This window comes from Excalfactoria chinensis, chromosome 7, assembly GCF_039878825.1.
Source record: "Excalfactoria chinensis isolate bCotChi1 chromosome 7, bCotChi1.hap2, whole genome shotgun sequence".
Classification (NCBI taxonomy): domain Eukaryota; kingdom Metazoa; phylum Chordata; class Aves; order Galliformes; family Phasianidae; genus Excalfactoria; species Excalfactoria chinensis.
Genome location: NC_092831.1, coordinates 19,119,814 through 19,136,667, shown reverse-complemented (window position 1 = coordinate 19,136,667; position 16,854 = coordinate 19,119,814). Strand labels below are relative to the sequence as shown.

Genomic DNA, 16,854 nt, shown 5'->3' with positions numbered 1-16,854 from the left:
GGCTCCAGCATTTTTAAGACATTTTCTCAATAGAATTAGTACTTTATTGATATTTACTTCATATTCCAAACCACCTTGATACAAGAATTGATTTAAAAGGTAACAATTAAATGTTGTTAATATTATACACAAATGTGTTTGGCATAGGGAACGTGATAGAAAATTGTTACTGTTATCAAATAGTCAACATTGAAAATAAGGACTCAAAATGGAAATATATTAGCCAGCTTCAGACCTAGGGTATTGCAGCTGAGTACTGTGCCAGTATTTCTGGTTCTGTATATGTCATTGCAAGTGTGATACAGTACCAGTTTCAACAACTGTTTTTTCATGACATTCAACTCTTCTCTTTATGGGAACTGATCATCACCAGGAAGGCTTTATATTTATTTCTCCATGCAACTTAGGAGTCCTTTCTGAGATGTTGTTATGATAATTGCAAGAAGTTATGATTGCAAGTAGATATAAGTCTAGATTGCTGTTGAAACTCTGTGAAAAACAAGCATAAAAAAAAAATCCAGTAGTGATAGAGGTGGAGTTCCTGTTTGTTAAGTGGTGTGGAACTAACTAATACAAATCGTTTGTAAGTCCTCAAGTTATCATGTGATTATGTAATTATGTTACAATATTTCCATTATGTTGAGGGGAAAAAGAGGTTTTTATTTTTCTTTCAGAGACTGAAAGCAGCCTTGACCCAGCAGCACCCTCAGGTAACAAATGGAGATACTGCCAAGGGACATTCGAGTGGGTTGGTTAGGACTCAGTCAGAAGAGCCACGACCACAATCACTACAGCAACCTGCAACTTCAACAACTGAAACACCGGTATGACAACGAAGTGGAAATGTATTTCCTGCCCCATTCCTTCTTACATAAGAAATGTTTTCTTTACCGTTGATTCACAAAGCAAACGTTAACAAGTACTGTGGAAAACTCTTGGAGCTAGACGTTTGAGGGAGAAATGGGCTGCCCTGCTACAATGCTGGCAACATCTTAATTTATGCATATAGTTATGCAGCAGACTGCTTTTTCTAGATGATTATATGTAATTTTGCCAGATTGCTATGTGTGTACTGTATATGTTTTGCTGTCATATCAATATTTATGTAGTAATGAAGTGTTTATAATGATGCTTTTTCTAAAATGCATTATTCAAAATGATAATTTCAGAACAGGTATTATCTGACTCCTGATTTATAACTCCTGATTTCTGAAGTGTTCTAACAGGAATTCTTGTAGTAACTGAAAGTTATACTGCTGGTTTGTATGTAATCGAAAAGAACATCTTACTTTATTTTACATTTATATTGTATCTGTCTACTGTATTTCATATCATAAGCACTCTTCTGAACTTTTTAACTGTATCAAGGATAACGCTTGTGTTAATTGCTTTAAGGATCCTTTTGGGGCTTCCACAAGAAGAGTTTCAGTACTGTGTCTTTCTGAGCACTGAAAGGAGGTTAGTGAGCTTAGAAGTGGTAGTCCTTTCCTGTGGGGTGACAGGTGAAAACAGGAAACTAAGGGACAAAAGCTCAAAGTCAGACTAGAAGTGCTGTTGGAAGTGGTGTTTCCAAAGGTGAATCCTGGACAACTGCCATTCTGCTTCTAAAAAACCTGTCAGAAAAGTAGTTTAAGAAAATATTTATGGATGATAGTGGGAACAGTCACTGTCCTTAAATGTAAGGCCAGTGAGACAAATGCAAAGTTCATCATAAGGCTTTGACATGTTTTAGGGTTGTTTCCTAGTGCTCTTAAAAACTTAAGATTATTATGCTGGTAACTTCTTTAATGCTTCTTGCTTTTTTCAGGCATCTCCAGCTCAGCCTACACAACAAACACCAAATACAGGTGGTCGGCGAAGAAGAGCTGCTAATGAAGACCCTGATGAAAAAAGAAGGAAGTTCCTTGAGCGAAATCGAGCTGCTGCTTCCAGATGCCGACAGAAACGGAAAGTCTGGGTACAGTCATTGGAGAAAAAGGCTGAGGACCTGAGCTCACTAAATGGCCAGTTACAGGTATACTATTTATTTCAAGTAAAAATGATTAAATCACTCCTGGACAGTGATTCTGCATCAGTGGAACATAAACTTTGCATGAAATCTGAAATGTAAACTACTTTTAAATGATGTCTCAGGTCAGAACTGGAAATCCAGTATTGAATTGTGTATTCCAGCAAAGTAGGAATGTAAAAGAGTGTTCTGATTTTGAGATGTGTAGACTTAGGATCATTCCCTTTTGTCCTTTGTTCCATTTTAAATAACTTTCAGACAGTGATACCAAATGACTTGATATTTTGGAGAAAAGGCTTAATAGCCTTACCTTAAAAAGTGCTGATTTCTATCACAGTCTGAGTTATTTAAATAACTTTTGCTTTTATTTCTTTTGGTTCTTTTTAACTTCACTGTTTTTTCCTTTAAAGTGAATGTAGTGCTCGTGAAAGGTGCCAGATTGACATCACTGGAAACTGAAGGCCTCTTTTGTCCACAAAACAGGTACAGCACAGGCAGTGTCAGTGCGAATTTCACCACGCTGCCCTCCCAGTGTGCATAATTCTTAGAGGGAGAGATGTATACTGTAAGAGGGTAGTCTAGAGTATACTACCAGTTATTTCTCCACACCAGCAAAGGTTGCCAGTCATTGGAAAGTTGTCACATTGACACATTTTTTCCCCCTTAAATAATCCATGACCCTTTCGTCTGAATTGCTACTCCTGTTAAAATATACCTTCTTTATCTTTTACCGCAGCATTATGCAAGAATTGGCAGGGAGTATTGTTTCAAAATAAAAAGTTTAAAAGTATCGTTTTAAGACTTATGGAAAGGAAAGCTTGATATTGTTTCCCAAATGAATCATTTGTGTAGAAAATGTAATAAACAAATTATAAAGTAATAAATAATAAATAAAACTTTAAAATAACGATATTTTAAAGTTTATCTCATTTCCTTAGAGTTGTTCAGTGAGTCAAATTCACAGATCTTTCCTAATAAAGCCCTCATTTGGTGTTATTGATAAAGATGTCCCAGCTCAATCAACAGAATAGTGGAGCATCTTTTATGTTGTAATCAACATTAAAAAGTACTGTCTACCTTCAGTTTCCTGACTAGAATAGAATAGGGCATTTAGAAGGGACTTATAAAGATCATTGAGTCCAACTGAGATTAAAACACATTGATGAGGGCATTATCCAAATGCTTCTTGAACGTTGGCAGGCATGGAGCACCAGACACCATCCTAGGAAGCCTGTTCCAGTGTTTGTCCAACCTTAAAGAAATTTTTCCTAAAAATAAAGTTTATATCTAGTCTGTCTTTAAAAGTTCTCAGCATCTTTGACTGTAAAATATAAGAAATTCAGAGCTAAACACATAATGTGAAATTATTACTCATGTTCTAGAATCACTACCTGAAGTCATGGCGTTACTTTAATTACTTGCAAATACATAATCTTCTCAAACCTGTTCACAGTCTGAGGATTTGACTTAAATGTAGTCATAGCCCTCACTGCAAATCCCATTAATTGCGAAATGGCATGTAGCACTATAGGCTAAAGAATCTAAGAAACAAGGGAAGCTATGATATACTTTTCTTACAGGAAGGAAAACAAAGAACAAAAACTATTAAAAAAGTTTTTGGTAAGATATGAATTACCTGTAACTTGTAAATATCCATTCTCATAATTGGAAACTGTGTAAGTACCATATCATCATTGGTAACAAATCGTCACAGTTGGTTTGGAACCAATAATGAATGTTGTCATACAGTGATATTATGTATATAAACACGCACACACCTCAGTTACTGCAGCTGCCACTGTAGTGGCAACATTAGTATCGTATAGTTACAAAATAACATAGTAGTCTTTTGCTTATTAGAGAGAGCAATCCTGGTTTTGTTCTGTGCATGTTCAAACATCCATATAATAAAATGTAGAATCTGACTTGTTTGCAGATATTTTAAAGAAACAATGTATCCATATAAAGGTATGCAAATATATTATATGATGAGGATATGGAAGAAAGCTAACGCTCTTATTTAAGAAGTGCCCCATAGCAGCAGTAATGGTACAGGGAAAAAAATGTTAGAAAGCTTTGTCTCATTGAAAAGGCCTCACGTTTTCTTTAACAGTTGTGGTTTTTCTAAATTGCACGATGTAGTTCTTGTTAGGAGTAAAATGAAGAATGAGAACGGAATCTGAAATCAGAAATGAAATCAAGTTTTACACTTTGTTTTATGGCAAATGCTAAAGCATATTTCATCCCGGGACTTTGTCAGTGATCTTAGCGTTTCCTAAATTATAACTGTTGCTACCCATGTAAAATATTGTTGTATTTATTTATGTACATTGCTCAGACCTATAGTTGCATCTAAATCTTGATTGTGGTTTTTATTAACTTGTTTAGATATCTGTCAACCAAAACATTTCCAGATTGCCAAGCAGTAATTCTGTAATAATTCCAGAAAAAGGAATTCCTAAGTTTGCCAAAGGCAAAACTGTTAACTGTGAAGAACAGAATGATTGGAAGAGTATTGAATGTCAAGAAATAAACTATTATGTGAAAGCATTCATCCATCCTGTATTTCCATAGTAATATTTTACTTAATCTATCGCAGCTGATCAGTGTAGTGGGCCTAAACAACCTATGGTTACTTACGTTATATTTAATAGGAAACTGGTTACATTTGGAGTTTTGCCTTAGTACAGCTTTATGGACTTATGGTAGGGTTTAGTAGTGCTTGTTTAATATCTAAGTGACCTGCTGAGGTGTCATAATTACAAAATTAGGTTAATATCAGAATGACTAGAAATTGCATTGCAGTGCTTCACGTAGCACTTTCAACTTCTTTCAACGCAGTAGTTTTCATGTTATATTTGTGTCTAAGACTCTAATGTAGATGTCAGCGTTTTTAAAACTGGGAGCTCTCTAGCAGTACATACAGATTTGAAGAGATTGAGTTGGTTGATACTTATTCTTTTATTCCACAGTTTTCAGCTTTCTGTAGATGAATTTGTGTATGAAAATGGAATTTATTCAGTTTTGTTTTTTTTTACTGAAATTAAGATCTCAGTAAAATTATGTCTATAATATATTAGATTGGCCTTTATCAGTCTGCTATGGACTACATATGTTATTTCATGCTTCCACCTTTTTGAAGTACATTTATTGTTTTCTTTTTGTGTTTTCTACTCATATGTTGACTTGTTTAATGATCTGAGACTTGTTGTACCTGGTTGTGTTGCCTCTGTGCCTGGCCTGAATATGGCATGCTATGTAACATGTTCTTAAGGAGCTATTGACGATGTGTGCCCAGTGGCTGCTGAGTCTTATTGCAGTGTGTGATACCCAAGTCCATAGCATGTTCCCTGTTTGATCCCTGTCACTTTAAAAACTTCAGAGGTCAATGAAGTGGTGAGTTTGTGTTATTTCTGTGTAGTAAAAGAATGGTCTGTCTTCCTTAGCAGATCTTTTTGGGCTTTAAGAGATGTTCATTATTTTAGCAGTTGGTGGCTTGTGCTAGTGCTACAGAAGCTGCTTTAGGAAGGCTATATAAAAAAATAAATGCACAATCCATTATCCCCATAGCTGTCAAGTCTGCCTGTCACTGGTAATAGGCCTGGTAAATATACCTCACAAATGTTGCCCAGCCTCCTACTCTTAGGAAGGGTTAACCTGGTCCCATTATTACACATGCATTTTGAATGCAGGGAAAATAGGCAGATGCAGAAGAACATGTATACAGTGCAATAAACCGTGAGATTCAGAAGGGAAAATATCTTTTGAAGAACGGAGTACAGGTGGAAATAGATGTCCTTTGCCATGTTAGCACTCCTGAAATGTGTGAGCATAAAAATTCTTCGAGGTAGTATGTGAAGTATATTTCATGCTTGTTTAAAGAAACACTGCTACCTGCTCTTGACTTGATAAATGAAGGGGGCTGTTTGTCTAATGTGTGCAAAAAGTCTCGGTCTTTCTTTGTGCCAACTGCTGAATTGTTTGTTCTGTGTGTTTCTTCTTGTTAGCCTGTTTTCCATAAAGACCACCTGTTAACATATTTTGAAAGAGCTGGAAGGATGTCATATTGTCAGATGCATGATAAGAAAACTGCAAGGTATATAGAAGTTGATTCTAACAACCTGCTTTTATTATCAGTCCAAAGTGACTCTTACTAGTAGCATGTAAATGGCAGCTATTGATTTGTTTTTCCTTCACATTCCACATATCGTGTGTCTGGGATTTATTCTTTTCGGCTTTCAGGAATGGTTTGTAAATGGACTATGATGCTGTTGGCACAGAGTTGATGTTATTAACAGTGCTAGCTATGTTTTTAGGGAGTGTACCTCAAGTTTTCAGTTTAGTATAGGAATGCCCTTTCATTTTTATTTTTATTTTTTTCAAATCTGCTTTATAATAAGATATTTGCTTCTTTATGTTCCTTGTAGCAAGGTGCTGCCTTTTCAACTATTTTCCATGAAAACTAGATTTATTTACAGTGGTAAACAGCTGCTTCATTTTTATTTATGCTCTTTGTGTATAAAATTTCTTCCTTAAATGGGGGAGATGAAAGTAGAAACTTTCTGAATACTTTTTCCTGGTTTGATCATTTATTTTGCCAGTGTTCCTTTTAACTAACAGAAGTATGATTCATGTTCTTGGACATTGTTGCTTCTTTACATTATCAAGAAGTGTCTCAAAACTGCATCAGCACTTTTCTGTATCAATTCTGTGCAGCTGCCTGCTTGGCATAAAGACACGTGGATCCTCAGTAAATAACACGGTGAACTAAGAGAACTGAAAGCTGGAGGCACAAGTAGAGTGCTCTCTTAACAGCCTAGGATTTCAGGACATACAGTTCAGATAGTAGAGCTTTCATATGTGATGTGTTTGTTTTCTTATTGCAACCTTTTTCTTTTGTCATCACAGCTCCCTGTTATAAGAAACATTACTGGAGTCACATTTCTCTCTCTCAGCTCTTTTTGTTTTAAAATTCCTGCAAAGGATGTTTGGCACCGTGAAATGACTGAACAGAAAATTAGTTCTTAATAATTTTTTAAAGAAGATATTGCAGATATAAAATTATCTTCTAATTACAGGGTGAGGGCACAAAGGAAAGCTGTGTCACACAAATCTGATTTTTTTTTGCATGTGTTTTTTTTCCACACATAATTTTATTTGTAATCAAATTTTCCTGTTCGCTCTTCTTTAAGTTGCTTCCAAATGCATAAACATATGCCTTCACGGGTAGTATTTATTTCACTTATGCGCACGGATTCAGATGGTTTAAATAACTGCAGGTATTTCATATCAGTGGAATGGACTTAAATTTAAAATAAACTAACCCCTGAAAAGGTGTCACACATTAGGATGTGAGGCTCATAAAGCATTGCAGATAACCTGAGTCTGTATATACCTTCTGTTTTTTTTCTAACATTCTGAGTGAAAAATGAATCTCTCAGCATGCCACGCTGTTCTTAATTTGGAGCGTCAATGTAGTTATGTACCGTTTCTCATTCATAGATATCAAATGCTTTTACAGGGAAGGTAAGTATCGTTGTCCTCCATCTTACAAATGGGGAAATTGAAGCACAAAGAAGAAAAGTGACCTTCTTCAAGGTCACCCAGTAGTGGAAAGGCACAGCCTGGGAATGAACACCATCACTAGATTCTGCAAGTGCTGTCTGCTAGTTTACGTTCCGCTTTAGTGTTACAGACTGACACGTCAGGTTTTGTCATCATTCTTAATTATTCCTTCATGCAATACTTGATTTATATGTGATTTTTAAGGAGAAATGTGAAAATCAACTGACGTTTTCTAAACTATTTTCCATTATGTGACGTTTTTAAGTCTGCGTACAAATGTAGATCCCAAAATCAATGCTGCATAGGCTTACATAAAAAATATACGTCTTATCGGCTGTGGCATCTGTTGAATGTGAGTAGCTAAATGTGGATTTACTCCAATTAGAATTCGTAAAACTCTGTAGGAGAGTTTTACAGTAGCTGGATCATGTGAATGAGAATATACGTGAACTCTGCGTCTGCAAACTGAATACCATGTTGTATTTTCCATAGAAGTGTTTCCTAATTGAAGAAAATGGTAAAGTTAATGAAGTTTCAGATAAGCTTTAAGTATTGTAAGGTGAAAGAAATGCGTACATTTTTGCTATGCATACACCAAATGGAAAATTCTTGTTTATATTTACCCTTAAATGAACAACTGAAAATCCTGTAAAACTTAATACTTACTTTCAAAACGTGTGTAGTTTGAGCCTGGTAAAGTACATAACTTTCTTCTCCTTTAGAATGAAGTCACCCTGCTGAGAAATGAAGTGGCACAGCTGAAACAGCTTCTTCTGGCTCATAAAGATTGCCCTGTAACCGCCATGCAGAAGAAATCTGGCTATCATAGTGAGTAATGTTCCATTACCTATAGCCTTAGTCTGTGTCAGTGAAATACTGCTAAAGTGAACTGAATCAACATTAAAAATAAGAAGCGCAGTTCTAATATTACACTGAAGATTTTTTTAATTTCAAAGGTTATCATAAGGCAGGAATGAATGTGGAATATTTAGGAATGTATTCTGAAGTCCTCTCAGTTGAATTGTTGTATATCATTGGGAGTTTTATGTTGGTTTAATGAATGTATATGGTAATTGGCATATATGGACTGTAGGCTACTACACTTGCTTTGGAAAATATAATTAAAGTGTTAAGAGCACATGATAAACCATTTTTGTATACCTTATATTAGCCTAGTACAGAGAAAGGTCCTTGTGGGTTTTTTCTTTATCATAATGAGATTTCAGGAAAGGTAATACGACAGCTGTCCTCATTTACCGTAACATCCAGGATCAGTCAAGCCGTTACAGTAATCAGATGCAGGTTTCTGCCTCCTACCGTACAGTGTCTTCTAGGTTGTTTTGATTTCCACATTAAACAACCTCTTTTAACAAGGTGTTTTAAAAAGGGAATTCAAAAGGAATACCAAGTGCTTCCGTTAGCATTCATTTTCTAATACATATTTTTAGTAAAAGCTGCTCATTTGATTTTTATCCTTCCAGCATTTTAAAGGTTAATTGTGCTTTCCTGACTTGTAACTTCATTTTTGGATATGATACGCAGTGCCAGAACCAGCTGCTGCTGCTGTAGAATAAATGGCCAATTTTGCCCATTGTACACAAATTTGTTACAAATAACTGAGCTGGGAATGCATTAGGCAACATTCATAATATATAACCCACAGCTTTCGTTTTTATGATTTAGTGGTATTTCAGGATATTTGTAAATGTGAAGATTGTTTCTGCCATATGTAGCCACTTCATTTTAATTTGCCAGTGTCAGTAATTCAGGAGAATAAAGGAGCATTTTGTATTGCATGCAAACAGATCCTCAGGTGCTTGCGATAAAACTTAATGGCCACCATCTTTACTTGTAGTCATTGTAAGCAGTTTCATCAGAATGGGCAATATTTTTTAATTTAAAAGATTCAGGAGATTTAGCAACTCTCTCTTGCCACGTATATTTAGAATACTGATTTTGTCAGTTTTGAGCTTATAAATCTTGGTCCTTTGATCTCCAGTCATTTTGACAAGACAGAAAATAGCATCTTGGAGCAAATTGGAACAGTATGGAAATATGTTTGGGGTTTATATTAACAATGATTGCTGCAGGGATGAGGCCATTATGGCTCCCATCTGACAGCACAACGTAATTTCATACAGAAGCTACTAGAGGATAACATTATGCATGCAAGATTTTCTGGAAAAAAAGAATAAAAAGCTATCAGTTCCCTCCCCCAAAACAAAAAAGAGCAACTGCAGGTTTCTTGAATTTTGGTGTTTTAAGCATCCATTTTTAAGTATTTTTGATGCAAATTCAGGGATATAAGTCTTAAACTGGCAAGCTAATTATATGCTAAGGATTTCTTTGTTGAAATACTAATGACGGGCTTTTTAAGTAATGCTGTGTTTTCTGCCCTCTGAAAAAGGATTATAAGATTCCTTATTTACTAAAGAAAACAAAATGAACGTGTTCTACAACACTAATCCGTGGAAAAAGGCTACACTTGAGAAGAAAACTGGTAATAGGACAGAAATGGGCAGCGTGGCTCACTTAGATTCTTTTGGATGTTTGTTTTTTTTTATTTCTCTTGCTTTAGTTTTGTTTTTTAATTTGTGTGAAAGTCAACGTTCAGCACAAAGGCTGGTTGTAATGACTTCCCTCTGACAGAATGTTGTCACATCATCTTCATGTGAATACTGCTAGGAATACATTGGCTAACTGATGAACCCGTGGTGTAATTTATGAGTGGAAAGAATAGTTTCAGCTAACATACGTGTTCATGAAAACAGTGTTGACAAACTAGTTTTCAATAAACATGTTATCTACATCCAGACATATAAGTTCCATTGCTTAAGAATGTATTGAGTAGTTTAACAATATCTCTGTGGAAGAAACTGTAGACACCAGATTACAGCGCTCCTGCAGCACTGAGTATTGTACACTGCTGAGACAGTGCTACATTGTACCAGGGAGACTGTATTATAACAGCTAAGCCCACAATTTAATAGGGTTTCACTTACAATGCAGTATAGGCAGAAATAATCTATTGCTTTGCAGGATGTTTTTGACACCTCTTTACATATCCTGTAAGATCCTTTGAATTTTCCAGGCATGTTTTTGCCTTCTTGCCTCAGGGCAAGTGAGGAAAGCATAACATAGAAGATGTCTGTGCTTTGAAAATTGCTCTCGAATGCATATTTTCACTATTTAAAAAGTCCTGTGCCTTCTTCAAAAAACAGAAGGTCAGAAAAAATAAATAAATAAAAAAATATATATATATATACATATATATATAATTACAGTGCTTCAAGGTATTGTGAACAAAACTGTTTCATTTTTTGTGTTTTCAAATGGTTTAAGTTTCTGGGTTTGGTTTTTTTTCCCGAGGAAGGCTAGTACTGCTTCTGAATTTATCTTTAAACGCTGCAGTGTTGCAACATATACAAAGAATTTAAATCTTGTCTGTTTATTTTTCATTTTACTTCTTCAAAACCAGATTATTTCTAAAAGTTTTCCACAACATGCAGATATTTTCTGTTTTATTTTTTCTGGTCTTGAAGCAAGAAGGTTGAAACTTGTGAAAAGAAATTGTGAAAATTCCTGTCGGAGAAAAAAAGAATTTTCAGATATTTTTCAATAGGGTGTCATAATCTTCAAGAGCAGTTATACAAAATTGAATGTAAAAGAAATAGAGACTGTAAGGCAGGTGGTATTAAATGAAATTAGAGTGCGTTCTTTTCAGGTTGTAAAGAAACAGTAGAAGATGACTAACCAGTTTCAGACCTTGGATAACCCAAACTAATCAGTTATTCCTACAGCCTGTTTTGTGTAGGCAGCAGTCCTTCAGAAAATTGTGAATATGCCTTTGCAGTGATGCAGCAAACGCAAGTCTAGAAGTGATAGTTTTCCAGTGAGTTCCTCTGTAGTTGACAATTACCATGAGGTTTCATTTCTAGAGATTGTCAGGGGATTAGATCTGGGTGTGGGAATTATTATTTGGGTTTTTATTCTAAAGTTACAACTCCCTCTTTGCTTACGTTTCTGAAAGCCACCTGTAAGCAGTGGTGAGAAGTAAGTAATAGCAAGTTTTGACTACTCTGTGGGGGTGCTTTATATATTCTTGTAAGTCTTGTGTGTTCTGTTAGGTATTTTCAGAAATCTTGTCTGCAGCTCAATCCAGCCCACCTTGTGGTCCATTACCAAAATACTTGCTCCTCTTTGTGAGTCAGCCTGTCTAGGAACCTGTCTGTTGTGGTGCTATTGCAAACATTTATTTTACATTAAAAGGCACAGAACAATGGAAGTTCTTTCCTCTGACTGAAAGATGATGTTCTTCATTCTGTCTCTGGCTTTCAGCATTTAAATCTCATCTTTTTATGAGCATAAGGAGGATTTTGCCACTGAGAAAATCAGGGGTCAGCTAAAAAGAAAAGATGATAGGAAGGTTGAGATTCATAGAAGAAACAAGTCTGATGAAGAGTATCAGGTGTGATAGTGGGGAGACTATGCTACACGTATTCTGCTCATGGCTGTTTCATTCTGTCTGAAGGGAAAAAAGTGCTGGTCTTATAATTAGTAATTCAGTATTTTTCAGGAGGTTGCACTAAAATTCCTTTCAGTTTTTAAGGAAGTTTGCATGTGGTCCTTTTTATTTGTTGTCATATCAGATCCTGCAAGTCTTGACTAAGTGCAGCAAAGATTAAATCCTGTTGAATTGTGTGAACTGAATTGGTGCTCACTTATGTTCTTCCTTTTCTTGCATGGACAAACCCTACTAAAGATAGTGACCACATTTCAAAAGTACCATAATTCTCTTCTTGCTGTATTCAATTGTCATGTAATCTTACCATGAAGTAATTGTCAGTAGATATACCTCAATATTATCTGTCTAATGCTTTGGTCATCTGAAAAATCTGTTTCTGGAACAAAAGATCACCATCTGTAAAGTAGGTAGCCTTGTGATTGAGAACTTTATTATGCTTTAGAATGATTATGAGCTTGCTCTTGTAGTAGGAGTATAAGAGAAATTGTTTCCTTGTTCAGCAACCAGGCAGTAGTTCCTGGAAAGGAATACAGCTGTTTTGCTTACATATCTTCTTTGGCCTGAAAGTGGTTGACCATAAACAGTGGCAAGGAGCCAGGTGCATAGGGTTGCTTCAAAGATGTTCATGTTGTGGACTTGACTTACTAGTTTACTGAGTTTTCCAGTATGTTCTATAAACCCCAGTACATCATAAACTTCTTCAGTATTTTTTCATGCCTTGTTTTCACTTTAGTTAATGCTGCGATCCTGGTTTTGTATGGCAGTGAGGCTGTGGTATCTTTATGATGTTAGCATCATCTTTTCCCATCTCTTCTACCCTGCAGAGCTCAACTTTGTAGGCCCATCTCAAGGAATCTGAAGAGGATTACTAAAACAAATCTAGTGAAAATCAATCTTTGTTCAACTGCTTTGCCACGCACAATAGTTCTTGCTTCTTCTGTCTGTGTATGTCTGTGTTATTAGATTACGCAATGGTCAGTAGTGTTTTAAAAAGGACTTCCTAGTCTTCCATTTCTGTGTTCAGGTTAAGTATTTTTCACGAAAGCTTTATGCAGTGGCTTGAAAAACAGTAAGTAGCACAAAGTGGTACAGAAGAGTTATAATTAAATTTCATCTTCACTCAAAATTAAAAGTATGAACAACAGTAGATTTTTTTTTTTGAATTTTAGTCTTTAACTCATCTCTTTGTTTGATGGTGTTTGCATCATGTCTTGGCTAACTTGAAATTCTGGGGAAAAGAAGGATAATTTTAGCATGGCTGGGGCATCTGTGTGAGAGACATTTTTAAATCATGCTCACTTTGTAAGTTCTAATTTTACATAGTAAGAATTTTTTTTGAATCTTTACCCTCTGTCATGAGATAAAAAGGAGGCAACTGTATGGTGAATTCACTTCAGTCAAAGTGAATTATTTTTAAAGATACTAAGAATAGATACTTCTGAAGATATTAGAACTTTTAAAAAGCATTTTAAATCCTAACAAGAGACATCTGTGCACTGAAGAAGTCGCTGAACTTTAATATGTTAGAAGAATGAGGTCTGAAAACTTGGGGAAATATTGTCTAACGTATGAGGTTATAAATGCCACCTTTTTCAGAGAGGGTATTCGTGATGATTGATCACGGAACCAGTCCCTTGACTACTGAGCAGATGAAGTGAATGGCACCTGTTAAAAATCTAAGGCCGATTCATACAGCAGCAGCAGACCTGGTAGCACTTTCAGTCATTGGTACTGCTTATTGGCACGACGTAAGTGCTGTACCCAGCAGTTCATTTGCTAGGTGGGAAATCATATGGTATTAATCATGGTTTTGAAGATGTGAAAATATTCTTGTTTGCTGAGTATTCCATGATGCAATCCACATCTTTGCTTATGAAGTAGTATTTTCTTAAAAAAAAAAAGAAAAAGAAAAAGAAAAAGAAGAAAAAAAAGTAATGAAAATGAGATTGTTTTGCAATTTGCTGTGCTAAGTGATACCATGAATGCTAATTGTTTAGGAGGGGACTGTTGTCGCATGGGAAGTGGTTTTGTGTTATGAGGGGAAAGAAAACTAAACCAGTTTCTCTCTTCTGAAGCTGCAGATAAAGATGACAGTTCAGAAGACATCTCAGTGCCAAGCAGCCCACACGCAGAAGCTATTCAGCACAGCTCCGTCAGCACTTCCAACGGTGTAAGCTCCACTTCCAAGGCAGAGGCGGTGGCCACCTCGGTGCTCACACAGCTGGCGGACCAGAGCTCGGAGCCCGGGCTTCCCCAGGTCGGTGTGGTGCCGCCCTCCCAGGCGCAGCCCTCGGGGAGTTGATTAGGAACTTGGTTGCATCCTTTTCTTAGGTATTCGTTTGTGACTTTAAAGGGAAACCAACAAAAGACCAGTCTCCGGCTAGGAGAAATTGTAGCTTAAAATTACTCGGTTTTAAAATTCAAACCTAAATTTGGCTTTAAGATTGGCAGGTGAAGATGAGACAGAACACCAGTTAGAAGTCTCTTTGTAAAAGACTTTTTTTTTTTCCTCTTAAGTGTTAGGTTTACTAGTTATTTTTGTGCTTAATGTGTAAAGTGTATGTACAGTACAACGTGGTTTATTTCATTTTTAATTTGGTATTATTTCAACAAACATTGGGGTGAGTTACTAAAGTTCATCCCCCAGACTGTGATAGTAATATTATGTGACATTTTATACCAAAGTTCTGCATAGTCCCTATTGACTTTGTAACGTGAGCAAGGTCATAAAGCACTAGGCAAGAGAAAGACAGTAACAGTAAATTTGCTTTTAGTCTTTTTGCCTTTTTGTTGTTTTGCACATTATGAGAGGAAGAAGATTGGGAGAAAAATGTTTGGGTTATTTTATGTTTAGCATTTTGGTTGACTTTTTAACCGTTGGGTTTTTAATTTGTTTAATAGGGCCAGTACAGTATATGAGATACAGTACTCTTATGCACATACCTGTCCTAAATGAGGATCGTTACTAAACAGATTTTTTTGTTGTTGGGTGTTGTTTTTTGTTGTTGGTTTTTTTTCCCCCTCCAACACTTTCAATATGAGGGGAGGAGAGCTTTATTTCTCCAGTAAGCATAGGTATCTGTAACTACCCTTTGTTGTTCAGCTGAAACCAGTAAGCATATTGTGAAGTACGGGGTTATCAAGTATGGAATACTTAGTATTCCAAAGTAGGATAATGTTTTGTGGATTTTCGAGTCGCAGACCGAGTTTACTCATGGTTTTGGATGCCAGAAAAGCCTAAAATCCTTCAGACAACTCAAGACTTTTTTTTGTCATTGTCTTGTATTTGCAAGCTAACTTGTACTTAATTCTTGTGTAAGCACTGTCATCTTTTAGTAGCAAAAATTTTGATACCTTTCTTGTGGAAAAAAGAAAAAAAAAAAAAATCAGTATCTACCGTATCTTGGAAACAATGTAATTATAATGTGGTGTGTGTGGTGTGTGCGTGAGAATGGTTCAGTAGTTAATGCCAGCAGTCTTTTGCTTGAATGTTTAAAGATGCCTTCAATGTGATGCTGGCTGATAGGCGATTGCAGTTTTAAAATGTTATTTACTGTGCAAACTTGGATAACTAACATTCCATGATGTAGTTTGTTTCTGATGAAATGATTGTAGGTACACTTCTTCTCATTATCCAATCATCTGTAGGATATTGAGTTTTTTAAATGTGCCATTATCTATTTTGATTCTGTATTCATGTTCAAAATACAGTACAATATTTTACAATAGATTAAGTTGTTTAAAAAAAATATAGATGTGTGCTTTCAGGTGGGAAAACTTTGTATAATAGCAAAAACAGATGCATAGTAGCAACTGGCAGTAAAGCAGGATTCCATTATGTATATAACAAAGATTTAATGCATTTATAATGGGTTGTGTAGTTCATTTGCTCTTCCTTCTCCACATTATACTGCGTGTTTTTAAGTGTCGGTGCCATCAGATTTCTATTTGATTCAGTTTAAAATCTAAAAAAAAAAAATGTAATTGATCCACAGGAAAATCATGGTTTCTACAATATATATATACAACCGTACTATAATGAAACTGGACAAAGAGATATCTAGGTCATATATGTATCATCGCAAGGCTTTAAGCATGCAGATAACAAGGACTCTAAGTATTTTGTATTGTAAACTAAGGAAGTTGAGTTGATACCCTCATGTGTTTAGAAGTCTTACGTTCCCAATTTCAGGAATAAACAATAAGTTATTGATCATTTCCAGGATGGTAACATACAATGGACATCTTGTGAGAAGGAAATGAATTGCAAAGGCACAAAATGTGAATTCTGCAGGAAAGCTTTACAGTCACTTTTCATTGTAGTTTTGGTGGCCGAGGCAAAGCCTTCTTGATAGCGCTATAATTTGCTCTCCTAAACACAAAGGCTTTTTAAATCATATTTATATAAGTGAAGGTTTTTTTATAACAACTATCACGCTTGTAAAATAAGTCTTCATAAGTGTATAGGAGACATGCAAACAGTTAATGAGTTTAACAGTGGGTCTGGAAAAAGAACCATTAAAATCTGTGTTCAGCAAATAGACAACAGTTATTAGCCGTACTACCATGGATTCTGTTTGGAGACGTATGTCACACTAATTCTGTACTTAGCATTTTGGGTCTTTACATTTGACATGTTCACAAACTGTACTGTTTTCTTTTATGTGCAGTTTGCATGAGTAAATCATCAAAGAGAATAAAATCTATCTTTAAGTTATGTTCCTATTTTAATGAAATTATAATTGTTCTAAAAGGC

The 16,854-nt window shown here is 35.6% G+C and overlaps 1 protein-coding gene across 6 annotated transcripts in view; it reads left to right on the top strand.

The window, feature by feature from the left end:
• The window catches only part of ATF2 (activating transcription factor 2), a 45,590-nt gene extending 28,736 nt beyond the window's left edge, over positions 1-16,854 (top strand). For 4 of the 6 annotated variants that reach the window (XM_072341839.1, XM_072341838.1, XM_072341841.1 and 1 more), the window contains 4 exons: positions 675-824; positions 1,808-2,014; positions 8,296-8,401; positions 14,174-16,847. In XM_072341839.1, the coding sequence (XP_072197940.1) occupies positions 675-824; positions 1,808-2,014; positions 8,296-8,401; positions 14,174-14,400 (690 nt within the window). In that variant the 3' untranslated portion in view covers positions 14,401-16,847. Of the gene's footprint in view, positions 1-674; positions 825-1,807; positions 2,015-8,295; positions 8,402-14,173 lie in introns of all 6 variants that reach the window. The other 2 variants (XM_072341840.1, XM_072341837.1) reach the window with 1 other exon arrangement.